At 38.8% G+C, this 27717-nt stretch overlaps 2 protein-coding genes across 4 annotated transcripts in view; one reads left to right on the forward strand and one right to left on the reverse strand.

The window, feature by feature from the left end:
- Positions 1–16515, forward strand: part of aadac (arylacetamide deacetylase) — a 25104-nt gene extending 8589 nt beyond the window's left edge. Inside the window, exons 1-6 of one of the 3 annotated variants that reach the window (XM_019345259.2) lie at positions 7679–7927; positions 8298–8465; positions 9838–10066; positions 10606–10675; positions 11795–11966; positions 14124–16515. In XM_019345259.2, coding sequence (XP_019200804.1) covers positions 7847–7927; positions 8298–8465; positions 9838–10066; positions 10606–10675; positions 11795–11966; positions 14124–14738 — 1335 coding nt within the window. In that variant the 5' untranslated portion in view covers positions 7679–7846 and the 3' untranslated portion in view covers positions 14739–16515. The other 2 variants (XM_005459310.3, XM_005459311.3) reach the window with 2 other exon arrangements.
- A 965-nt stretch (positions 16516–17480) lies between these two features.
- On the reverse strand, positions 17481–21509 carry LOC100700041 (succinate receptor 1). Its single transcript, XM_005459381.4, has 4 exons — positions 21473–21509; positions 20356–20404; positions 19028–19107; positions 17481–18789 (listed from the first exon to the last, which is right to left on the reverse strand). Exons 3-4 carry the CDS (start codon positions 19028–19030, stop codon positions 17836–17838), a joined length of 957 nt encoding a protein of 318 aa, XP_005459438.1. The 5' UTR covers positions 19031–19107; positions 20356–20404; positions 21473–21509; the 3' UTR covers positions 17481–17835.
- Between the last annotated feature and the right edge of the window lie 6208 nt (positions 21510–27717).

Here is a 27717-nt window from a genome sequence, read left to right on the forward strand (position 1 = left end):
AAGCATATGAATGTGCTTGACATCATTGAGATATATAGAAACCCAAGCATGTTAGCATGTGTGAATGTGCGTGGCCTTATTGTGATATATAGATGCATGCAAGCAATACAAACTGTCATTTGACAGACTTGTAAACTTCTGTGTTTCAGGTTTTCATTATCCCTCTGATTGCAGTGATCAGTTGACCGTAGCGATCCTATTTAAATGAAGTATTTTTTTTTATTGCACGCCGTGCGTTCTGCAGCTTAATCATTGTAGCATGCCATATTTCTTACTCTTGGTCACACAGACAAGCAAAAAAACTACACAGCCTGTGCTGGTGTAGCAGGACCCAGTGGTGCACACATCCTGCCTTCTTTTGTTTGAGCGTAGTAATTCTAATGTACAATGTTTTGCTACTAACTAAACCAATCACGAAGCAAGTATAACAACATGTGTTTTTGATCTAATGCCCCAGGACTATGAAAACAAAAACAACCCCTGCTACCTTACTTATCCCACTATATTTCCATACCTAGTGGTCCTTTGGGCTCTAGTGGCCCCACTAAAACCACTGCATTCCATTGGAGCCATTAAAGGGTATCAAGGGCCAAGCTGTTAGGTATGGATCACATTTCTTATTTTTTTTTATCTGCATATATTGAGAAGCATCACACTGAACACATGTGTGAGTTAATTCACTGAATAAGAATGTTATTAATGGAAAACAGCTTGCAGTTTGTCAGTTGCCTAAAATTAAAACCATGACCAAAAATGTGAGTCTTTCGCAGCCACACAAAGAATTAAACAATTGCTGAAACCAAAAGTACACGAATTACAAAATGCTGCAGGTTATATAATAAGTAGAAAACTTGTCGGGCAACTGCACTGTAAATTACACAATATAAATGTGCACATAATGTAATCTCTCTCCAGTTTGAGTCATGCAGCAAGTGAAAGCAACACTTCTTTTACAAAACAGTTTCCATCGAGTGTCTGTTTCAGGGTTTGATCTTCAGACTAAACAAAATTTTGTGGTTGTTTGCCGATTCATTATTTGTTTATTTTTGCATCCATCTTCCCTGTTTGTTTTGTTCACCGTAACATCTGCAGTATCTCCAGCTTTGTCCTTTTTATCCTTATTCACTCAGTTCAATAGCTAATTACTGTTTGCTGTGTTCTGCCTTACTGTACCTGTCCTGCCTCCGCAATGAGTTTACATTTAAGATAACACTTAACTAGCCACTAAAGATAATGATACAAACAATTTCCTGATTATATAACGATGCCCTATAACAATCTATATCTATAAACCATCACAAACAGTGGGAAAGTTCAGAAGTTAAGTCTGTAAAGAGACAGATGCATCATTGATGAGTTTGTATCAGCAAGATTAGAGCTCTACAGCTGAATCAAAACAGTCTGAGACACTACAAAATAAAGCTGTAATGTAAGTACTGGATACCTTACAAAACTCTGAAAGAACACTGCTAAAAATATTGTCTGTGTTTGAGGGGCTTGTAAATTACATCACTCATCCACAGTTAAGGGCCTTATTGTGTCTCAAAGGATGCCAAAAGGACATAAAAATTGAACATGTGGCTTATTGATCCTCCAGACCCTGTAGTTCTTCCAATATCTCTTTGTCCTCGCTGATGGCCAAGTTTTCTCTCACAAGAACAGGATTATCCAGAAACATCCAGGAATCCTGACATTTAAAAGGCACCGAGGTCCAAAGTAGGAAGAGATGAGCCAACCTGTTATCCTGCATGACCTTATACTTTACTAAACAGAAGCTTGATCTGTACTGCATTTCAGTTAATGGGATTAGTCACAGGATCATATTATTCACTTTCAGGCAGCGGTAAAAGCATGCTCCTATCTTTCCATCTGCCTTGGAGAAGGACAGAAAATCCAGTTTGTTGACTTAGTAAAAGTTTGGAAACTATTTAGGATGATTGAAACGGGGGATTTTATGTGACACTGCACCTGTTTAACCCCGTTTAACCTCAACCGACTGGGGTCCATGCAGACATATCTCACAGGTATTTTTTTAATCATCCCAATTTTGTATGACTTTGTTAATCAGTTTGTTTCTAATAATATCACATCATTGTGATACCATGTATTGATATCATCACATTTCAACCATTTCAAATTCCATTGTTACCTTCATCATCTGAATGGAAACATCTAGACTGGAAATATTATTTTATTATTATTATTGTTGTTGTATTATTAAAATAATAAGAGTATCATTACTTTTATTTTGCTAGTATGATTGCTTCTTACAGTTAATTATTCGTGTGGTCCCCTAGGAGCCCACTCAGTAGTGTTAAATCTGTTGGCAAAGAGGTGACAGTGCCTTTAGCAGCAGATGTGTTTGCACATTTTTCTGGTGTAATTATTCTCAGCTCTCAGATATTATGACTTGTTTCTTTGCCTGCAGTTCAGACAAAGACCCCCTGTGGTTGTTCGCACATTGAAAGTGCTTTTATTTCACTCTTTAACCAGTTCAGGGTCGCAGGGCCGGTGGAGTCTATCCTATACGGCGAGAAGTGAGCTACAGCCTGGACAAGTCGCCAAACCATTACAGGATTGAAACATAGAGACACTGACTCTCAAATTCACTCACGGCTTAAACTGATGAAGGAAGACGTGTAAAACTGCAATGTTACTAATGCAGTCCACACAGCATTAAGGCAGAACCAAACTGAGATCAAAAGATAAAAGTATTGAAAAACACTTGATATTTATGCTCACAGACACTTATTTAGTGGTGTGCATGTCATGTTTTCATTATCCTGTTCTTATAATATCTCACTGTACCTTTGCAGAATTTGTAAAAGTTAAAAATATATTATTTTCTTATTAAACACTTTTGGGGAATAACTGGTTTTGACTCGAGCAAAGCAAAACGTTACTCAGTGAATGTGTTGAAGCCTGGCAGTAGTTGATTTAGGACAGAGCACCCTCTGCTGGAGAGTAAAAGTCAATAACCAAGCAGAGTTGAGTAGTCATGACTATATATATATATATATATATATATTTATGTAGTGCAGTATATAGAATAAAGTATTTTTATAAATAGGCTTTTGTCCAATGTTGTACAAAGATAGCTGATAGCAGATGGTGCTTTGTATTTTATGTGACAGCTACCAGGAAATTAGTTGTTTTAGACACTTCTTTTCTTTCCTGTGTTTTTTTCTCTGATGACTACAGTTTATACCGGATGTTTTCACACTAACAGTATATTTTAAGAGACATCTTCTGTCTTTTTTCTGGAGTTGCGATTTAAATGATTTATATGATTCCTCAACCTTCCCTCTAGCTCCACTGGGTTCAGATATGTGCTTTTGAATGTGACATTCCTAAAGTTACTGGATGAATCGTCATTCATTTTTGTGTATTTATGCCTTGCTTAAGATGAATTATAATCAATTTTGCGATCTCTGACTTGTCACCTGGTGGAATCAATAACTCGAGTTTTGTTATATTTTAGCTTAATCATCAAATGCTTGCGGATAAGGTTGTTCCATGCATTTTGTGCTTAGTCCTGCTCATATTCTAGTATACAAAGATAAGATGGAGAAAATGGAAGAAAAAATGTGTTACACATTCAAATATTATCACTATCAGTGTGCTGACATTAGCAGGGCTTAGATAGTGCTTAAGTACAGCCTCATAAAGCTGCTGGTGTAGCTGTAGACTCCAGGTTTAATATGTCAGAGATGATGTAAACTCCAAACCTTCTATGCTCCGCCATGTTTGGGCTGTAGTTCAAATAACTTGTCAAAACTGATTAAAATAGGCAATGGCTGAGTTATTCTGTTTTCCAGAGCTTTTTATCTATGTTTTGAGTTGTTTAGTCAATGTGTAGTTGAATGCAAACCCCCCTGGATATCCTTGTGTCTGGTGATAACAGGAGAAATTCACGTGGAATTGAGGTTAGAGGCCAACATTCCTTAAGATAGAAGTGTTGCATAGGCAAGTACTGATAAAGAGCTTATCCACCGCTCTCTCCTACACCCAGTCCAATGATCATGAGGCGCAGTGTGGAAATAATAAACTGCAGCGTTGGTCGATATAGACACAGGGAGGATCTGGTGGTGAAACGTGATGAAAACTAAAGTTCAACATTTTAGGGACACAGCTCATTTACAGTCACAGTACACTCCCCAAAGACCATGTGACCATGTGTATCAGGGACCTCAGGGAAAACTAAAAGAAAGACACCACCTTATGCATTGCATTAAATTAAATGTCATTGTTCATGTTTACTGTAATGACAGAAAATTGCTTAGGGACGTTCTTAGTTGTAACTTTTTTAGTAACTTTTATTCTTTTTGGCAGCAATAGAGGTCTGCTCATCAGGAGGTTAATTCTGTTCCTGATTTTGATCCTTTCTCTGGCTTTGTTTAAAATAGGAAATATTTCAAATATTGCCATGCAAGGATTTAGTAAGAAAGAAACCATAGTGGAACTATGTATTATTGTGCAAACAAAATGAGCTTTGGAAAAAAACAACGAGTTTGTTTTGGAATGCACTGTATATTATTTCTAATCTGAAACAGGGGTAAACGTTTGACTCCTCGCAACCTTTGACAAAGCATACGCTCCATGTAAATATTATCGTCTTATTCACTTCACTCAAGTCAGATGCTGATTATCTTATTTCACTCTGTGGCAAAATACTTTTTCCATTCTTCTAGATACATTATGCAAGCATGGCTTTTGTAGGTCAGTCTTTACTAGTTCAAATAAAAAGTTACAGCTCTTTCAGCCTTTCACATGAAGCCAGCGATCCATAAATGATAACTATGTAACTGCTGGTATAAACGTATTTGCAAATCCAATACTTTCTGGAAGCAGTGTTTGGCACTGTTTGGTGTTCATGTCGTAAAGGAATAAAAACTTGGTCTGCGTCATTACTAATTTAGGGCTTTGTCGTGGCATGCAGAAATAACTTTAGTATTCAATTATTAAAGCAAGGAATCACTTTCCTTGGGCTCTTACAATCTTCTCACCTGGTACAAAGTGTTCTTTCTTCATAACTGATGATTGTAGCTCTTTCCACCTCAAACTTTACTTTCAGAAATATGTAATATGTATGAGGACCTCTTTACTTTTCTGTTCTCTTGATGACCACAATATGATTACTTTATAGTGCAATGGTACTTTGGAGGCTTAGATTGTTATATCATTAGAGAGGTATGTTAAAAACTTGTAACTTTCAAAAGCAGTATTTTAGCTGAACAACTGACAAGAGGATGGACCAACAACACAAAGCAACCTGCCAAAGTTGTGGCTCTGCTTTTGGCCTAAAGCTTGAAATCAGAGACAGTTATTTGACCCTGTTTAGCCTGTTTATTGTAAAAAATACGTGACAAGAAGAATAGATGCATTGTTGCATGTGTTTAGACGAATACACTACATGAAAAAACACAATTCTATTGTACGTTACTCCAGACACTAACAAATATTTAAGATATTGCCCAGACATGTAGTGCCTAGTACCACTGCTCTACTTGTACAAGCAGATACTATATATTTTGTATTATGTGTTGATGAATACACTCACACACAATCACTTATTGATATATGCACAAAAACAAATGATCAGTCAAGCTGTACAGATTTACAGTTTTCTAGCTAAAATAAATGTTAAGCAAAGCCACATTCTGAAGAAAGAAAAATCTTTCGTTTCTTTCAAGATTGCCTCCAACTTCTGTTCTATCCAACTTCAATTCAGTCTTCCATGGAAAAACCTGCATGACACATATGAACCTGAATAAGACACATTCGGTGAAATGAACAATAAAAATAAAAGTTTATTGGGTACAGCTGTTCAACTTCATATAACAGCAGGCATTTAGGCATGTAGATATATTCAAGAAGATCTGCTGAAGTTTAAACAGAGAACCAAGCAGTAGATATGCATCTAGTGTGTGTGTGTAAAAGAATATATACAGTAAAACTAACTGCAAGAAAACAAGATCATGAGCATAGTCCCAAAAGCTTTTGTGTTTTTCTGGGCATTACATTTCTAAGTAAACAAAACAATTGTTCTGCATGAAAACAACTTTGGAAGCTCGAATTAAGACGTAGTGGAGCTTGAGTTTAATATCTGTGTTTAATATTTTTGTTCAGTTATGTTTGTATATGATGATTTTATTTAATGAGGATGGAGAAATCTTGTGGATTTGGTTTTGTTTGAGGTTAGTTGCTTAAAGTTGGCCATGCAACCTGACCTATTTTTTTTATTATTATATCAAATAAATGTTCCTTCCACTCATCTCACTCTGGACTCTGGAATTAAGTGCCTTCAGATGCCTCTTGTCATGCAGGGCAGCTGCTTTGCCTCAGCAGGGGCTCTGCAATTTAAAAAGTTACAAAGTTTGCCACTCATACTTATAAGCAGGGGAGGTCTGGATTGAGTTCCTTAATTATAACTATTTGAAGTGCCTCTGTAGATTTGGTAATCCCAAGAATGTGCCCATCTGTGTGTATACACACATCCACATGTATGTATGTGAGCTTACACTGATAACACCAGCAAGCACATGAACACATATTCCTACACTTCAGTACACATCTGCTTAAGCTACCCATACACGCAGCAGGGTGTTGGAAAGTCACGTGGCATAGCACTGCACAGCATGACTATACGTAGATGAAGACAACATACCCACCCCCACATCTTCTGACACCCATCCTCCCCATTAACAAGATGCAAAGAGGGAAGAGAGCTCCATGAAAGATTTACTAGTGATCTGAGGTGGTCTCCATCAGAAGCAGAGATGAGGCCAGTTGTTGGAGGCGAACGAGAGGGAGGGAATTCCAGGGAGAATCCCCGAGTATCTGAAGTGTGATTTTGTATTCAGAGAAGAGATTTAGTATTCCACTGCTCAGCAGTGAGCGGTCTCATAGATGCTTTCACCCACTGTCACGTCCTGGATCGTGCAGATTCTATCTCAATCGAGTTTGACGGCTGATGGAAGGAGACACTTGCCTGCACTTTAACACCAGCAAATTTTAAATTCCAGTTTGACTAAAAGACATTAAAAAGATCATAACAGAGAGGTCAACTCTAAGTCATGGGGAGCTATATAGTTCATAATTTCTCAGATGAACCCTATAGAGAAATCAAACTACCTCAGACCAAGGCTTTAGGTTTTATGGATCATTTCATTTAAAAACATAAACAGCTAGAGTTTGCAACTTTGACAGCGAAGGGGCTCCTCATTATTTACTGACTTCAGCTTCCCTGTGTCTCTTATTGGACCGTTTACTAAACAAATGCAATTAAGTAATGTAATGAAGGCTGGCCCTCATCTTCTTTTTCTCTCATCTTGATCCAGGATGATCCAGCTGGCATCAGCCTTCTTTTGTGTTTACAAAACTTCACAGTGCACATGCTACAGTACCCTTCATTGCTGGTATTGCTCCAGTGTTGGTTTGAACGGTTTTGTTTTAATAAATTCAATCTGACTCAAGTACATCTCTTGTGATGTGCCACTTCTGTTGAACCAGTTTTCCACTTTTTCTACACAAAGATATGCCCATGAAAATAAGATAAACTAAATAAAAAAAGTCCTGCATCTGCAAACTTTTCTTCCCATTGCTGCAGCAAGCACCAAATCTTCCCTCCTGCAGCGTTTGAAAACGTGAGTGCATCAGAGAGTCATGTTGCTTTTGACAGTCCTACCAGGAAAGCAGACATCAGAGCTGGCTCTGTCACCAATTATATAATTAGCTTGGACAGTTGCAACCAAATCTGCAGTACACAGCCTTTTGCTGTGACCGCATACAACCTACACAGACTTTCTCTTCTTATAAATTCAATTGGAAAACTTGTACTCGGGGAATGGAAAAAGTGAAGGAGAAAAGAACAAATCTGAATGTACCAGCCATGTTTGAGCTACAAGCCACGACATTCGTGCATCAGGTGCGTCTTAGCATAAAGTTTAGTCGCGCGCCCCGTGTAATCTAGCGATTAGGAGGCACCTGAGGAATTTGAGTTGTAGGCCAAGGTGGGACGGTTCCTGCCTCGTGAGCACACAGCGTGCGCGCTCCTGTCTCCATATCACTGACACTTCAATTAATTCTGCTGCTCCACGAGACAGACACGCACCAAGGAGCATAAGGGAGCATCGAGAAAAGCTCAGAATATGCGCACAGATGACCACAAGATGACACCGAGCGCTCGCTGTAGTATTTAGCTCCCGTGGTTCCAAGAATTGATTCCGTGAGTAAGCTTAGTCGCGAAGCGAAGTGACTTAACAAGCGCAACAGCCCGTTTGTTTTGCACCCCGCAGTTTGTGGCCAGGGACCCACGCTGGAAAATGAGGCTGGGAAGCATCATTTTATTCGTCGCTTTCTGCTCTTTCACCGCTTATTACGTTTACGAGCCCATTCCTGAGGAGATAGAAGAGAGATGGAAACTCATGCTGACCAACTCTTTCTTTAGAAGTCTCAGCCATCTGGTAAGGAAAATTAAAATAAATAAATAAAAGAACTATTCTTGCCGTCTATCTGGATAATCTGCTCTGGTGTTACTGAAATAAAATCCCAAAGAGTGTAGGCTCTTCAGTATTGTGGATGTATGAACACACCTTTCTGATCACTTTAATGCACTGTATGTATGTTATGTAGCCATAAGCTGAGAAACGGTAGGTAAACTGCCTTTGTTCTCTGAGCAGCTAAGGTGGCAGGTTAAACGTTTGTTGTCTTTTTGCTGATGTAGATGCACATGCTGGTTACACCAGATTATGTCAGATGCTAATCCATGTTTTGTATAGTCCTGCTCACCTGTTCTAAAAATAGATCCTATCAAGGGAACCCGTCTGCGTTTATGACGGATAAGACGCCCGTGGTTTACTGAGCCCATTGTGCTATGGCTAATAGGGCTTTTTTTTTATTGTCTTCAAATGCGGTTTGAATAGATTAGTGTTGCATCATATCATCAGTAGGATAAGTGTAGTTTTAATATAATGTTTAGTGGATTTAGTTTGGAACACATTTTTTTAATTAACATCCTAAGTGTTAAATAAATCTTAGTGTTGTGCTTGTTTTTAATATTGATTATTATGCAGTTAGAAAAAAAGGTGGAGGCTACTACCTCGAACCCCACAGGGCAGTTCTGTTGTTAAACTAGGGATAATGGTTTCTCATTTTTCCCTTTTAGCATAAAAACATGGCATTTAAAAAAATATCTGTTTTGGAGATGTAATGACAGCATTTTGTACTAAAATCCTGAATTTTGATTCAATCTGTTCTAATACTAACATGTTTAGTACACATCAGTTTGGTCTTTGAAATGCCAAGAAAGGGAACCCTCTTGTCCTTCTTTTTTCTTTCTTTCCTCTTATTTAAAACCCCCCAAACGAAAACAAAAACAAAAAACTACAGCCTGACATGAGCTCCTGATGGTACTGGACCTAGATGACTCTGATTAGTTTATTGTGGGCACATCAGCTGATTACCCTGAAGCCAGCTTTCTACTGCTTCAGCAAGCAGACATAATGGAGTACCAGTCATGCTTTTATTTCATTTAGGTATGACTTCTTTCAACAGTTAACTTTAGGGGACTTGACATTTTGCCAAACAGTGTTCTTGTGACTCCTTGTTTCTCTCCCTTCCTCCTTATCATGGTCACAAGTTTAGCATATTTGACATTTTCTGTTTTGAATATTATAGATGTTAGTCCGGCATGATGTGTACATAGGATAAACAGGGTTATACTAATGTTATCACTTGTACACAAGGTAATAGAGATGCCTCATGTTTCACAAACACCAACAAATTATGTGATATGTTTTTTCTCTATACCTTACATTTGCCTTTCTCCATTTCCAGGCAGACATAAGCGAATTACTGGGCCTGAAGGACTACATGGGGGTAATGTACTTCATTACTCTGTTAGAAAAGATAGCACCTGTTTCTGATGAGCATGTCAAGGTGACAGAAGAAAACTTTGATGGAGTGGAGGTGGTGTTATATCAGCCAAAGCACCGGGGTAGTGACACAGACCTCAGGAGAGCGATCATATACCTGCACGGTGGAGGATGGTGTCTGGGGAGTTCCCGTAAGTAGTTGGGCTGGGCTCTGTTCTCCTTTATCACACTGAATAACGACTCTGTGGCTTTTAAAGATGAATTGAAAGATGAACACATTGTGTGTTCAGCTCAGAATATTACCATTGTTATTTCAAGAGAGTAGTGGTAATATTCTCCAATTGATTGATTGTGGTTCATGGCATTACAGCTTCATATCGACTCCCAGTGACTGGTACTGTGACAGGATCATAAATAATGAACAAACTGTGAAACACAAGTCACAAAGCTTTCAGTTTCCTGAGGAAATAACATGCCTTCTGCTGGAGCGGTGGGGACCTCAGGGGGTGGTTACCCTTGCTAATCCAAAGACGTGACATGCAGTTTGACACATCTCATGCTGCTCTTGCAATCTGTTAAAGGCCTTTCACAATTACAGTAACATGAATCTTTCCAGGAAGTATTGCTAATGCCAGGTTCATCTCTCTTACTATAGTATTAAATTTATGAAATTTAATATGATGCATTGTATTACTTAAGTCTTTTTCCTCTTTCTCTACTATCTACTCAGGAATGAGTCCATATGATCTCTTGGCCAGAAAAGTTGTCACTGAGCTCGATGCTGTGGTTCTTTCGGTGGAGTAAGTATTTCATATTTTATAGTCATGTATATTGCTGTCAAAAAAGAGGTACTGCTGAAGCAGCATGTTTTGTTTTTATGTCATTATTTAAATTCTTTTTTGTTTGTGGTATTAATAGGTCTCATCCTCTTCCCCCGACTTTTTCTGTTGCTCACACACAATTTTCTTTTGTCACGTCCCTGTCATCCCTCATTAGTCACAGGCTAGATTGAAGTGATGATGCTGTTAAGCTCGCCATTTTTCTTTTTGTTTGGGACTCTGTAAGCCTGTTCCCCATCATAGCACTTCCACTGCTATTCTTTGGCACATCCACCTCCTGGTCTGTGTGTCAGTACTTATACTGTTGTTTGCTAATACTAACATTAGTCACTAAATTATTTTTTTCACCTTTTAAACATCTTTTTAGATAATGATATTTGTAACTCTTAAAATGTAGATTTTGATAGTTATGAAACCAACCCACTGTGTAGTAAAGTGGATAGCGTATGGGTTTGGGGCTTGTAGGGTATTTCCTTATCTGGCTCATCTGAATTCCTTTCTGCTTTTTGCCAGTGGTTCAATGCGTAATTGAAGCATTAGTGAGTCTCAGGGTCAGCCATGCGTAACATTTGGCAAATAGATTAAAATACTTGTAGAGATGACACCAGTACTGCAAAGGTCAGAGCAAAACAAAACTGTTTATTGTATCAACCATATTTCAGCAGCGTTGAAGCAATTTGCAGCAGCTGTAGTTGTGAAGTAATTGTTTGATTGTGGACACGTCCTATTTATAGTTGGCTGTGCACACTTATGCAACCAGATATTTATACTTTTTTTTTTAATTATTATTCTTCCTTTTGACCTGGCATGAGTTTTTCATTACATAAAACAAAGAATTGTAAAGACATTTAATATCCGTTGTACATTATGTCAGTTATAGTTCAAGTTAATAACTAAATGGCAATAAGTTCTTTTCATTTTTATAACCTTTCTATACTTTACTGTCTCTTTGTTGCCTATTCAGTTTGACAGATGTCTGTTTGTCCTTGTCTTAAAAAAATGATTACATTTTTTTTCCACCATGCTTTGTTTGCTGAAATATTGTCTGTAAACATGACTTAAATAGTTAACTCTGCTCAGGTATCGCCTTGCTCCGGCGCACCACTTCCCTATTCCCTATGAGGATGTTTACCGTGTGGTCAAACATTTCCTCCAGAAGGGGGTGCTGGCCCAGTACTATGTGCACCCTGGACGCATTGCTGTGTCTGGGGATAGTGCTGGGGGGAACCTGGCAGCTGCAGTCACCCAACAGGTACTGTTTTTTTTTTTCTTTTGTTTATAACGTCGAATCTGTTTTCCTGTTCATGAGGTGGCAGAGAATGGGTTATTGAGTGACTGTGTGATAAATAGTATTCTCTTACCCTGAAACAGAAGACTGTTCCTTTCTTGGATCTAAGTATCGGTATCTTTATATTCAATTCAAGATTTTCAATTCAATTTTATATATATGGTGCCAAATCACAACAACACTTGCCTCAAGGAGCTTTATATTGTAAGGTAAGTTCACTAATACAAAGAAAACAGAGAACAACCCAACAATCATATAACTCCCTATGAACAAGCGCTTTGGCGACAGTGGGAAGAAAAAGAAAAAAAAACCCTGCAGCATAAAGGAGCCTTATATCAAGAACCTACATCTGAACACAGCCAAGACCAAGGAGATGGTAATCAACTTCAGAAGAACAAAGCGATCTGAGCACTCCACCCTCTACATGGATGGGGAGGAGGTAGAAAGGGTAGAAAGCTTAAAGTTTTTGGGGGTCCATATCTCGGCCGACCTTACCTGGTCCACAAACATTTTCCCTAAATGTAGGAAAAGCATAATAAAGGCTGTACTTTCTCGGGAAGCTGTGTCAGGCCCAATTACCCCCAAAACTGCTAATTAACTTCTACCGCTTCACCATCGAGAGCCTTCTGACCTACTGTTGTACACTCTGGTTTAACTGCTGTAGTGTGGAGAATAAGAGGAAACTGCAGCGGGTGGTGAGAGCGACAGAGCGGACTATCGGCACTTCACTAACCCCCCTCAGAGACATTTATACTGGCAGACTTCAGCGGAAAGCCAGTATCATCATCAAGGACCCCTCGCACCCTGGACACTCACTTTTTTCCCTCCTCCCCTCTGGTAAACGCTACAGGTCCATCAGGTCAAAGACAAACCGACTCAATAAAAGTTTCTACCCACAGGCTGTCAAACATGCCCTACCTCCACCCTGATTGAAGGTTAGCTGTACTGTTAACAGTTATGGACATTTCAACTGTATTTAAAAACTGTATTTCTTATAATGGAACCATCTTACTTAATGTGCACTACCACCGATTACATTGCACTGATCACTTGCTCCTTTAATTGCTACTGCTCCCTTATATGGCATATATAACTTGTACATATCTGTGTAGATACTCATGTTATTACATACGTTCCCTGTGTAGGTACCTCTTTAACTTTAAGTCTATTTTGGGGGGCTTTCTCTTTATTCTCTCTATTCTAAAGGAATTTTAATGTAAAATCTACATGCTGCTAACGGAGAGATGCCAAACTGTCTTTCATTGTTCTTGTAACAGTTCCAATAAAGATCTATTCTATTCTATATAAGGTTCATGGAAGTTTCTGAAAGATGAAAAAAGATGTTTTAGCAGCATGTGAGATTGACTAAAACAAAAGTGTCTTAGCAAGACCAGGAGTTCTCAAGGAATCTCTTTGGAATTTAATTTTGCCTGTCTAGGAAGGAAGGAAGGAATTGCGAATTAGTTCTTAGATATAGATTCTTAGGTACTTTATTTCAACTTTCGTACAGTTCACATACCGTACAAATGCCAAGACTGTTTTATTGTTTTTAGGAAAAAAACAACCAAGGAACCATGGTTCTTAAAATACAACCATCATACAGCCTGTACCCTGTATATCATTTGGCCTTTAAAAATAATTGAAGTGGTTAACTGATAAACTGTTTTATCTAATGTGTCCGCTGCAAAGCAGTGTCCTTTGGGCAGCTGTAGCGTGGTGGCTCAATACCCAGTTACTTTGAAATGCCACTCAAACTATCTCTGGGCAAAATGCTGAACCCTGAGTGAGCATGTAGGGGAAGTTGCTTAAGTATAGAAAAAGCACTGCCTGTGAAACTGTGTATTATCCAAAATGGCTCTCAGACTTGTAAATAACAGAAGTGCTATTTCTTCGGAAGGCTGGTCAAGGACATTGTTTTTCTGGGCAGCTGTATTAAGCCAACATTCTTGGTACTTTCACTATTTAAATTTGTAGGTATTACAGCACTGAAGTTAACAGGTCATTACACGTGAAGCCCAACAGGAAGTACTGAAGTGAACGGAGTCAAGAACAATGACGCATACATTTCTTGGTTAACTTACATTTAAATCCTTCTCTCGTTCTCTCTTTCTGTCAAAACAGTTACGAAGGGAACCTAGTCAGCAGATTCAGTTAAAGGCCCAAGCACTCCTCTACCCTGTGCTGCAGGCTCTGGACCTTTACACGCCTTCATATCAACAGAATCAGTACATGCCCATTCTGCCCCGCACTCTTATGGTGCGTTTCTGGAGTGAATACTTCACCAGCGACAAAGCTTTTTTTAGAGCAATGATGGCCAACACCCACAACAACCCAGAGTCTTCAAGCCTGCTGAAGTTTGTCAACTGGAGTGCTTTTCTGCCAGAAACGTATCATAGAAAGTACAACTACAGTGCTCCCGCAGTTACCGAGGGAGCAGCTGCAATGGATGGACCATCTCGATCTCTTGCTGATCCGAGGGCGTCGCCTCTGCTTGTTCCAGACGCAGCTTTACGCTCTTTGCCCAAGGCCTACATTCTGACGTGCGAGTATGATGTTCTCCGAGATGATGGGATCATGTATGCCACACGGCTCCGTGCTGCTGGCGTTGAGGTGACACATGAACACTATGACACAGGATTTCACGGAGCATTGATGTTCACCGTGTGGCCAACTGACTTCCTGATTGCACGTCGCATGACAGACAACTATATTAAATGGCTCAAGGAAAATTTGTAAAAGGTTGAGGATCAATAGTAGTTATTCCAGTATTTCTTCACAATGCAAGAATGTTTTGATTGGGTGTAGACTTTTGTTTTTTGGTGGAGTCTCTTTTTCTGTGGTCCTGCTGTTTTTGTGTGTATTTATTGAGAAACTTTTACATTTTGTTGCAATGGATAGGAGTAGGAAACAAGATTTTGAGAGTATAGAACATTTTCTTTCCAAATAAGGTGGCTTGAATGCAGCACAACACATGAAGGCATCACAAAGTACAATAATAGTGTTGTGTTTGGCTCAACAGGCAAATATGAGGGTAAAAATATCTGTGGACTTTCTTTGGCCTGTTATGGTTCTCCTCATTGTTTTCCATCCACAGCACCTCATATCTGGTCTGATCTTATGGCTTTAGTTAGTAATGCATACCACTGAGAAATCTGAAATATTCCATTAGAGGTTTAAAGAATCCAGTGTAAGTTTTGGCACAGCAGAAAAGAATTTTCACAACAGTCTGTTTAGCCAAAGTTAACATTTATCCAAGCTGCAGGTCACTGAAGCCTGAGGTGATGTTACAAAATATCAAAAACACTGACTTGCATAATTGCAACATGTTTAAAACAAAAAAGAGTGACTCCTTTTGTTGTGTATCCCTTACATGTAAATGGTGCACATAGAGTTGCTTATGGTAATACCCTTAATTTAAACTGCAGAATGAACAGCATTTTAATCTAATAAAAGGAAAAAAAAACAACTTCCAAGTCCTCATCAGAAACCCATCTACTTGCATTGTGCTTTAACATATCTTCATTTCAAGGCTAAAGGCAGTGAAATAAAACAATCCACATTCCATGAAGAATATTGGTATTTGTATATAAAGAGCATGCTGCAAAGAAAAGCTTCGCTATACACATAAACACATTTTTGTTATAAAGCTTAGCTGAGTGTAAAGAAGCAATATGGCAAAAAGAGAGGAAAAATATCTGGAGCCTTAACCTTTACAGATTATTACAAGTCTCACTTCCTATAATATGAGCTGATAAGTTTTTATGGCAGTACATTATGTAAATAAACTACTTTACATTTGGAAAACCAGAAAGTGCTCTCATTTGGGAACATAGAGTCATAAACATAAAGTCGCCATATCAGGAATGTAGCATGTAGAGTTGTTTTTGCTTCATATGCAATAAGCAATGGTTCAAAGGCTTGGACACTTAGCTGAAGTTGTAAGTACAAGACCATTTGCCAGTTTGGTGAACAGCATGTAGATGCGATTAAAGAGTTGGTAATTTGGCTTTCTATGCACGTCTGATTGCATATTTATGACTGTTGTTTGTTTTTCTTTGACTTTTGTTTATATCGCTAACATACAAAAGTTGAGTTGCTTTTTCTTGTAGCAATGGTGAGGTGACTTTAAACTGATCACCTGTTATTAGAGCAATACTGTTCCTCTCTCTTGAGTGACATCACCTCTGTGACTTCTGTACATATGGGAGATCTCTAAATGACACAAGCTCTGGTTAACACTATGCCTTTCTGTTCTGAAAGTTTTGAAATGTAAATGAAACTGGGCACAGTATGTCTTCATTGATTTGGAGCTTCTTCTTTTTTTTTTTTTTACCAACATTGTTGGTAAAAAAAACATAGCAACATTTCATGTTAACAGACAAAGCTAGCTTATTTCCTCAAACAGCTCTACCTGCTCAATTGTAAATATAACAGTTTCTATTATTTGTCCTGGGTTTCCTTTGTTAGGTGCATTTTTTTTAAGCTATCTGACAATAAATTTCCTTGATCCTTACTTTGGCTCCTGGTTAATTGTACTTGATTTGCTAGCACTAACACCATCTTCACCAATGACAAAATGTTCCAGTAATTAAGTGTTACAAGAATCAAACTTTCATGAAGCTTGATAGCTTAATCTGTAATTTTAAATGTCAAATACAAAATTGATTTTAGGTTTTGAGAGTGAATGTTTCAAATGTATTCCGGCATTTAAACTAAATAACTGTACTCAACATGCAGCAATCAGGTTAAAACCTTTAAACGATACCCATGCTGCCTCTGTGATGTTGGTGGTCTGAAATGTAATATTCCCAGAGAATTTACTGGTTTAGTATATTACCAAATCATATTATAAGTAATATAGAGCTTCAGGCTTTATATTTGTCCTGGCATACTTTTCATCTCTTCTTTTTCTTGTTTGCTCTGTCTCAATAAGTCCAGGCTAAATATAATGATAGGTCAAGCATGGTGTGGTTAGTCGTGACAGGCATAAAATCCTTGCACGAGATGGTTTTTCTAGTTGGTTTTTATCGTGTTAGGTTTGATAATCAAGTTACCTAACATGCATTTCTTAGGCACATGGAGAACATACAGCATTTACATGGAAAAGTCCAACTTGACCAGACTAAAATTGTTCGAATTTGAATCATTCTTGTTGATATAGACTACGTCAGCCAGATTTTTACATACTATGGTTTATTAGGTGAATACAGGAGCTGAAACTGTGTAATTGATACTCACTTTGTCATTCCACACCCAACTCATCTCAGACTATGGTATTTCCTTCTACTAGATCATGCAAACATTTCTTTTCCTTTTTGTATTTTTGGTCCGGTTATTTAATCAAAATTCATTTAAATATATATTCATTTACCAAATGCCCCCTTTAAGGATTTGTGGAGAAAACTTTGAAGTCTAGGTAATAATAAAAGAGCAGACAGTTTTTAATAGACTTTATTAGATTAGGAAGCTATACAGCACTATAATGTGCAAACATTCCCAAATAAGAAGTAACAATGATAAAGCAATGCAACTCGGTTACGAGTTTCAGCAAATGTGACAATAAACTTGCATTCATAGTTTTACATCAAGAATATGCTATTACATCTTTTTATTACTTAATAATAATTTGATGTGTAAATATTGTACCTACAAAAATATATATATAGAAATATACATGTGCATCACTAACGGATGCAGTGATATGAGAAAAATACAAAACAAAAGACAAAATACAGAAAATAAAATAAAGAAAATACAAAGTAGATCTCATTTGTGTACATGGATGCTATGCTGATATTCTTTCTTTTTTACATACAGTAAATTTGTATTTTACTCATGAAGGGTTTCTTTGCGCCACTGTTCTGCTGACTATATTTCTAATCTTAGATACTAGGAGGTCTCTGAACTTGTCACCCATGAGAAAGTAGAAGATGGGGTTGATTACGCTGTGAAAAAAAGCTATAGGTCGGGTCAAGATATACATACTCTTTATGTGCATCTTTGTACACGTCCCCAGTCCTGCCCATTCTTGCATACTTGCTATTGACACATTTCTAAGCACATGGTAGGGAGTGTAGAGAACCAGAAATAGCGCTGCCGCTGATGCAACCACCTGTAGAGGCCGCTTGTATGATGACGCTGTGCTGCGCTGCAGAGCCCTTTCCTGGACACGCAGTAGGTGTGCTATTTGGTAGGAAAAAACACAAAGTCCCAACATAGGGAGAATATAACCTGTCAGTGTCAGCCCCAAACTGTAGCCAAGCACACTGATATCTCCCTTCAGACTGGCAAAATCTCGGCACTTGGTCCAATTTTTTTCCTTTAGGTCCTGCACCATCAGCGTTATCATTGGGGCAACTTCAACGTTGACAGCTATCCAGCTCAACCCTGTAATAATCAGAGCTGTTTGTGGCCTGAGCAGATAATTGTTCCTCATTGGATACTTTATGAGCAGGAAGCGGTCCATGCTGAGCCAAACCATAAAGAGTATGGAGGAGTAAAGATTTACATGCAGGACATAGCGGTTGATAACACAAACATAGACATTGTTCTCTTCTTTGTGATTTGAATAAAGGTAGCAGAGGCGTGGCAATGTGGAGAGGAAAATAAGGTCTGAAACTGCAAGACTGAAGAGGTAAATGTTGCAGCTTTGCCACTGTTGTAAACAAAATATATAACCAAGTACAACCAGCAGGTTGCCAAGGAAACCAACAGAGAACTCAATTCCATAAAATGTTGTCAGGTAATAGGTCTCCAGTGCCACAACTATCTCCGTACAATTAAGCACCTGTAGCAAAAGAGGAATAAAGAGAAGACAGGAGTGAAAGAAGGAGAAAGGAAGAGGACGAAGAGGAGGATTGGGGCAAAATGAGAGAAAAAACAAAGTAAATTATTTATTCAAACTAATTTATCCAGTCAGTTATATCAAAGTCTTACATCCTGGAAAAGAAAACTTTAAGGAGACTTTAACTCAAACTGAACACATTGAGCACAATACACGTTATATTTGTAAAGGTAAGACTTACCATGGTGTAGTTGTTTTGAAAGCTGCTGTTAGCGAGAATATGATGTGCAGTAGTGAGCAGGTGCACCCTCCCTCTGTACACTGGAAACAGTAAACACAGAGTAGTCAGGGTACTGGTGCCACTAATATGACAGGGCAGGAAAACCTGACATAAATAGCCATTTCACTTATGGTTTAAGTACACAAACACTTTGCGAGTCATTTGCATTTACAGCGTGGAAATATGATGCACGCCCAAGAAAACATGGCTATATATAATATAATTTTCTTATCGAAAGCTCAGATGAGCTCGCCTCCATTATTATCAGCATGATATTGAAATAAGGGTTGGGAAAAAATGATTTTTTTTTATATTATTTTTCACATTTTCAACCAAATCAAGTGTTTAAATTCTTCTAAATTTTTGAAAAAGAATTTAAACTTTTGCATTCAATTGATGAAGAATTGTATAGTTTTATTTGAAATCTTCCCTATTCTGAATAATAAAATCAACATATATGAGTCTATTTTGTCAACACATATTTCTGCTCGAATATTTATATCGTCTGATTACAATGCATGACTTCTAGCATCACTGTAATATATTCAATATTATTATTATCTATGAAATCGATCCCTTAGGCTGCCTATACAAACATTTGTGAAATAATGAATCGTTCTGAAGAGCTCACTGAACTCAAGTGTAGCAAAAGGAAACCAGTGTTGCAACGTGTCAGTTTGTGCAACCGTTGTTTTCCCCTTCAGACATTCGTAATGATCAATTCTAAATGAAAGTATTGCAAGGTGAATCATTTATGACCCACAGTGACTCAGCCATGATGTGACAGACCGCATAAAGTTACAGAGCACGTTCACTGAGTGCTGTTTCAACATAAAACCTCCATTTCAGTTCCACCGGATTGTCCGACAATACATTCTCCAGTGTTATTGATGCTCAAAAGTTAGTTACTGAAGGTCTTATTTTCCCATATTGAAAAATTATAATTTTAGAACACATCATGTGTGGTCTTGGTTAAACCACAATATCAATATCAGTGTGAAAATAAGAATTTTCTTCACCCTTTCTCAGCCACCCCTAACTAAAGTAGAGACTGTGTTCTTTGTATGTAAACAAAGCAACAATGTGTTTAAATCTGAAAAACACATCATCAGTGGATTTGGTTAAAACACAGCATCAGTGGATTTGGTTAAAACACAGCATCAGTGTATAAAGAAGATATTTTCATCCTTTTAATAAAAGTTGAAGCTATATGCATTTTATGTTAAAACAGCAACAATCTGTTAAAATGTGAAATCACACAAATTGCATGATTCTATAGTTTTACTTACAGTCTCCTTTGAGCTGATGGTCTTGCTTGGTAGCTTCTGGCAGTCCTGACTAAAATGGCAAAATTCATAAAAAAAAATTTTTTATTTCATTGTTTTTTGTCTATTCATCCAATGCTACTTTATTTTAGTATACAGAGCTATTTCCCTAGAATTTATTGTTCAAATGTTAAAGACGTAAGGTCTAAGAGCACTGAAATGTTTTCTAGAAGCTATTTTTGAGTCACCGTATATTTATACTTGTTCCGAGAAGCTGCAAAAATTTCAGTCACGTACATCATTGTATCAACCAATAGTTGAGTTCCTTTTTAGTTAGACCATGATTTTCAAAATAATTCTTTACTCACTTCTAAGTAAACTCATACTTCCTCTTTCTGTATTACAAATAATGTGTTATGTAGAACCCAAAATAATATTTCCTCTTCACTATCAGTCACTCAATCAGTAATGTGGATAATTTCAGCATGGCACCCTCAGGCGCTTTATTAATAAAGTGGTATGGTTTTGCACATGTTGAAAATCGCCACAGTCTCACTTCTAAATAAATTGTATGTAGTTTGAGCAAGTGTGCTGCTTGAGTAGGCCATGTTGGAGGCATGAAGTCATGGGACTATTACCTGTGCTAATACAGCATTGGCTCAGATTCTTGCTAGTGGGCATCACAACAATTTTGTACAAGGCAGCTGGTAGACTATGCAATGTCTGACACTGCAAATGCATTTGTATGTAGGTGTAATGAAGCACGGCTGTTTCTTACAACGGCCTCTAATTATCAGCTGGGGAGGAGTGGATGTTCGTTCCCTCCTCCTTCGTGCCACCACAGTCTGACATTGTTTGACAGGATCTCTGCAGGCAAATACGTGGCGCAGTTTTTTGTTTTGGATCAAGTTAGTTTGTATGGTTTATTGGGGGTAGTGACAAGACAGCAGCAGCGGCAGCGTTGGGACGGACTTCTGGTTTTATAAAGTGATATTTTAATACTCTTCTGTTTTATTATGGAGGAAGAGCTCGCACAGCTAAAGGACTTAGTAGCTCAGCTGCAAGCAGAAAATCGGCAGATGCGGCAAAAGCGAGAATCGGAGCAACCTGGAACCAGTGCTGCTTCTACAGGTTCACTCACCCATGGGTATTCTGCTGTTTCAGCTCCCCTGACTGAGAGATTGATTTATCTTCCTTGGGTAGAGGTAGTGCCCATGGTTCAACGGTAAGACTGGTATAGGTAATGCCGAGTGGGTGGAAGAGGTGCAGGCCTGTTTGAGACCATCTTTCACCAGCCGACCAAGCCCTGTTTATCTATGATCATCTAGAAGGCGAGCCCAGAGAAGAGATTAAATATCAGCTTCCAGAGGAGAAAGACGATCCCAAAAAGATTTTGACTATCTTACAGGAACTGTATGGGTGTACTAAGTCATATGTTTCTCTGCAGGAGGATTTCTTTTCAAGATGACAGTAGGAGGGAGAGACATTACAGGAATTTTCACATGCTCTTATGTGTCTCATAGATAGGGCTGTGAAATAGTCCCCTCGTGATATGCTGAACAAAGATGTCTTGCTTAGAGATCAGTTTGTTGAAAATGATTATTTCTTACGCAGAGAACTAAAGCAGTATGTCCGCGGCCACCCTACTGCCACCTTGATGGATGTTCGTCGGGAGGCTATATTATGGGAGCGTGGAGGTATGCCAAGGGGCGGTAGGCATAGAAGTTACTCGGCTCCCCCAGTGTTAGGATTTCAGCACACTGTCCAGGAGGTCCCTTTTAGAGGTAGTCTGGCAGGTATTGCACCCTACGAATCTAAAATACAGGAGTTAAAAGAGATTCTTAAAAGTCAGCAAGAGCAGTTGAATCAGCTCGCAAGGAATCTTGCTGCTTTGAATAGTGCTTCCAAACCATATCCTGCCTCACGTAATAAGGCCGTAATTTGCAGACAGTGCCAGAAGGTTGGGCATTTTGCCAGAGAGTGCCCCGGTGAGCCCACAGTCATGCCTGCGCAGTCAGCTGGTACAGCAGCGCAAGCCAGTTCAAGTAATGTTGTTTGTTCTTCCATTCAGGGAAACTTCCGCCTGAATGAGGGCGTCATAAAATTCAGGATGTTTGGAGTTCAGTGGTGTATAAAGTGCTTTAGGCCCCTGACCAAAATGGGTCCGTGTACACTGTTGCTCCGGTAAATAACCTGAGTCACGTGAAACATGTTCGCTGTTCACTATTACAGAAGAAGGTGGAATTTGAGACCCCTTGTCCCTTCACTGCTCCAGTTCAACCACTAAAAACTGCCCCCATAGCGGAACCTATGCAAGGTGGTGAGTAGTTTTTATTGGTTTTTGAACCTACTCCGGCTCCAAGAAATTGCCAACCAAGACTGGAGACTCCTAGCCCCCGTAGACCAGGCGAGCTAGAACCCTCAATGTCCCCTGTGGTTTGCACAGATCGGCTGCCGGGTATTGCTGATGTCCAGAATGGTGTGGCCCCTTTACGTAGGACTACTCGGGCTAATGCTGGGATGCCCTCGAATCCGCATCATCTTCCCCAGGTCGGAGTAGAGCAATCGAGGCTGCGAGTCCCAGGTACTGATGCCTAATACAATTACCTCATTTAGACCTTGGCAGTAAAGTGTCAATTGTCGGGACGACGATTCAAATCCCGGGGGTAGACTGTAGTGAAGTAGATTTTGGGTAGGTGGGTTTTTACGTGATGTCCGCGAATGCAGCGCAAACATCCACTCCTCCCCAGCTGATAATTAGAGGCCGTTATAAGAAACAGCGTGCTTCACTACAACACAGAGACATTTGGCATTCTTTCCCCATCCAAGGTGGCCGAGAGCGTTAGGCGGCTTAGCACTGCGGAGCGGTTTTATTTCTTCAGGAAAGCTGCTCATTTAGTATCACCCTTAGAGAGTGGTAACAAGACTCTTACGGGCTTGTTATAACGTGGCATAGTAGGGTGGACCCTGACGACTGCTTCTCTCTGTTTCGTTACAGTGTCGTGCTACACTGCTGCTGTCTTGTCTTATGGTCTTGCTTACTTGTTGTCCTGTTTCTACTTTTAATTGGGTTTATACCAACTAGGGTCGGCATTTATTTGCCCCTTGTGTGATGGTATTTTACGCTTGATGGTGAATTTTTAAAGTGTGTTTAAAGGAGACTCTAGGATAGAATCTGTATTTGTTGTTTATTTTAGTTATTTTGTGTAATTCTTCTGTCCTTTTCTTTCGAGAAGGTCCGGCCGTTTGTGGGAGGCTAGGCACGTGTGGTGGTTTCCCTTCCTCCAAAGCATGCGCGTGTGTACACTGGGGTATAGGTATAACACACCGGTTAGATCGCAGTGAGGATTGCAGTGAGGTCGCACGGGTGAGTAGCGGGTGGCATACTGGGCACTCCTCCCTGTAGTCTGCCTCCAAGTGGTCGGTATTCCCCGTTTATATTTAGTTTACCTGTTTGTCAGGCTGTTACTGTACAAAGGCAGTCCTTTTAATGAACCTTTTTGCTTCTATTGATGATTGTCAAATAAAGTATTTTTAGTAGTTTTGTTTGTTTCTTTGCCCCATCTCTGCTGCAGATAACAGACCTGCGTGCCTGTGATAACTGGAACATCTATTAATCATCTTTTCCTGGGGTGTAACTACCCCCAGGTGGCGTTGTCGAAAACAATACCATTTAGGTTGGTGGTGTTTCGCAGCTACAATTTGGTGTGTCGACGGGATGTAGGTTCGGCGTTAACCTGCCTCAGCCAAATCCTTTCCTCCCCTCCCGGCGCCGCTACATAGGCAATATTAAGAAAGCTTCAGGGCTACAGTGCATGATAAAATGAAGTCTTGTTTTTTCATTGCAGTGTGGGTACACTGGACAGGTCACCAAGCTGATGCAGGGCTCCATTCCAACACCTTGATACTTTTCTTTTTTTCAGCCATTCTGTTGTAGATTTGCTGTTGTGGGATCAATGCCCTGCTGCATGACACAATTTGGGCCAAACTTCAGCTGTTGGCGTAACATCTGACTTGATATTACTTTGGTGTACACTTGTCATCAACAACAAAACATACAAAAACTAAAACAAACAAAAAACAAATAGTGAAGTTATATTATTTTTGGCCATAAAAACTCATACTTGGCCTCCAATACCACCGTGTGTGTCTTTTTGATTAGAATATGTCCTATAATCTGCACATTAAACAAATCTAGGGCTTCCTTCTTTCATCTGCACAGTATTGCCATAATTAGAAACATCATGTCTCAGACTGATGCTGAAAACTAGTTCATTCATTTGTTCTATGCAGGACTATTGTAGCTCCTTGATAAGTCTTTAGCTGATCCAAAACGCTGCAGCAAAAAGCTTAGCAGGGTCTAAAAAGGGAGATCCTTTTTCTCACACTTTTCTTTACTGGCACCTGTTAAATCCAGAATTTAAGATCCGTCTCTTGAAAAATCAGCTTCTGTCATATCTTAAAGACTTCATAGTATGATGTTATCCCAGCAGAGCACTTCATAGTTTTCAGTTCACAGGCTCTTTTCCTGTGGAACCAGTTTTCAGTTTGAGTTCAGTTAGGTCTGGATCAGGTAACCCTTAAACATCCCTTAGTTATGCTTTACTAGGTTTAAGCTGCTAGGGGACTTCTCCAATCCATTCTTCTGTCCATGTCTAATATTGTAGTTTACTAACCTTACTATATAAAGTGCTTTAAGACGACTGTTGTTGTGACTTGGCACAATATAAATAAGCCTATATGAAAAATGTTCAAATGCTGTCTACACATCAAGAAAGACACTTCTCATCATCAGTAACAATAAATCAAATGGCTAACACGTTAATGCGACATTGTTGATTTGTTCATTTTCCAGCATATTGTATTCAACACCTGTCCTGTGGTTACATAACACACTAATCGTGATTATGTTGAGCCTGATGGTGAGCCTACAGTATATTTTGGCAACAGAGCTTACAATGTTTACCAGCCTTTTGAAAGCACATGACATAGTGCTGAGAGATCATAAGACACATTCGTGTGAGACAAAGTCAGGTTAGACCTTTATTGACTTATTTGATTTTTTTGAAAAAACCTTGAACTCCAGATAAAGCAAGCCAGACATAATACAGTCGGCATGTCCTTATGAAACCCAGGCAGGGACTGTCAGGGGTTTGTTTGGTTACGGGATCAAAAGTAATCTTTCAGCATTCCTGTCTTTAATAGTGTTCAGTTTGTTCTAGCAGAGGCCAGCTCTAGGGCAAAGATGTAAGTCTGTTTTAATTCTCACGTGAGAAAAATCACGTTATGTTTTGCCTATATTTACAACGGCTATATAATCATCTTTGAATTATAAATTCATTTTTATTCTCCAGATTACTTAAAAGACACGGTTATCCAAAGTGGACCATGAAAAAACACAAAAACAAACCCCCCCAAAAAACCAAACACAAAAAATCTTATCAGCAGTGGTTTGCTGATACTTCATTTGTCAGTCCAGGACAGCAAGAACTCTTAGATATTCTTGCTTTTTTGTTTGTTTGTTTAATTTATTTACATTATTTATTTCTTTGAATAATGATGCTCATAAAGTATGCTTTACTTAGTTTTCTCAAAGTTAATTAAGTGATATTAATTAAAATAATTGTTCCCCTTCTCATCTCTTTTACATTGTTTTGCTGCTGGGAAAAGAGAATCGTGCAAGCCTTTGTTTAAAAAGCATAATGAAACAGTCACATTATTATTTTTACAATAATGCCTTTTTTATATTTAATATAGTTCAAATCTTTTTATTTGCTGTTTTGTGTAGGACAGGAGTGCTCTCTGGTGGCAGGCCTAAGCAAACATAAGTCTTGTGTATCTTCATGACAGCATGTGCAGATGAAGGTTTGTTGACATTTCATGCAAGTGCAGTCTGCATTACAAACGTTTTGTGTTTTTACGTTGACCACGTGGAGAGGATTTGGGGTTTTTGTGATTTGAACAATTCAAAGTGACTCTCCAATGCACAACTTGGTGCTCTGTAGTATCCTGGAGTGAAATAAGACATTTTGCTTCAAGAAACGGGAAAAAGAGAAAAAAATGAATTGAATTTCTTGTAGCATAATTGTTTTATATGGTTTCCTTTAGATTTATTGTTGTTTGCCCCTCTTGTGGGCCTGCCAACTCTGTGCAGCTGCTGCACTAACTGGATGTTATTGAGTGCTGAACGCAGTTACAACAAAATGCATCTGTTCCCTTCAAACCTTCCGTGTATATGCTTTTGGAGCAGAGTAAAGCATCTGTAAAATGAAACCACGAAACTGTAAATATGTTCTTCATATTGTGTTTGTTGTTTACAGGACATCAAAAGACAAGGTGCATGTTGTAAGTCATATAAACGAGATCCACTGATAAGCAGACTCATATTCACGGGAACTGTATACAAACCATAATGTTGTTTTATTACATTTGTAAATTTTGTGTACCAGCCTCAGCAAACATTGTATGATGCCAATATTTTGCAGCAGAGGGCAGCATTAAGTCAATACTCATATATCGGGCTTAAATTCCACAAGTGTCCTACCTTAGTTTGTAAAGAAATACATAGATGGGATTGTGTAGATAGAACAACAATGAAATAGACTAAGAACTATAAAAGTATAAACATTTGTAGCTAAAAATGAACAAAGCATACAAGTTATGAATCATAAAGATGGATTTTTGTGGGATAGTGAATGACAGTAAAATAATGCAGAAGAAGGAGACAGAATGAGAGTCAGTGAGAATATAGATAACAGAGCAGAGGGTGCATCTGCCTGCAATGTCACAGCGCTCTCATAATTTGTATTTGTGTGTATGCATGTGTTAGTTGATCTCTGTTTGAGACGACAAACTTAATCTGCTTAGTCGAACGCTCTCCACCTGAGACGACCAATTAGTCCCAAGTGTACCCTGAGGTATTCGTGCGTACACAAAGAAACACAAAGATGAAGAAAACAAGAATGACTAAAGAGAAGAGAAAGGAGTGGGTGGCCCAAAAGGAACAAAAATCATATCTGTTGATAGAAAAAGGCCTTTTTGTTTGGTCTGATAACAATATGTATAATTTTAAGGACATTGTCATGGTGCAGTAAAACATGAGTGAGGTGAGTGAATGTCTGCTTCATGCAGGCTGATTCTCAGTGAGTGTTCCCATTAGTCTCTGCAACTTACACGGCTGTCCTAGTTCTGGAAGGTGACACACTTAGAGCTTTATCACTACAAGTCTGCACTAATTATCGACATGGTTCACATTTGACAGTGAGTTAATTGGATCACAATTCGACACAGCAAATGGTCTCGTAAAGGTTTAACATGTATGAAATTACAGAGGTGAGGATGAGAGATGAATTACCTCAATTCTTGAAATATGTCCAAAACCTTTGA

This window comes from Oreochromis niloticus, linkage group LG14 (assembly GCF_001858045.2).
Source record: "Oreochromis niloticus isolate F11D_XX linkage group LG14, O_niloticus_UMD_NMBU, whole genome shotgun sequence".
In the NCBI taxonomy this organism is placed as follows: Eukaryota; Metazoa; Chordata; class Actinopteri; order Cichliformes; family Cichlidae; genus Oreochromis; species Oreochromis niloticus.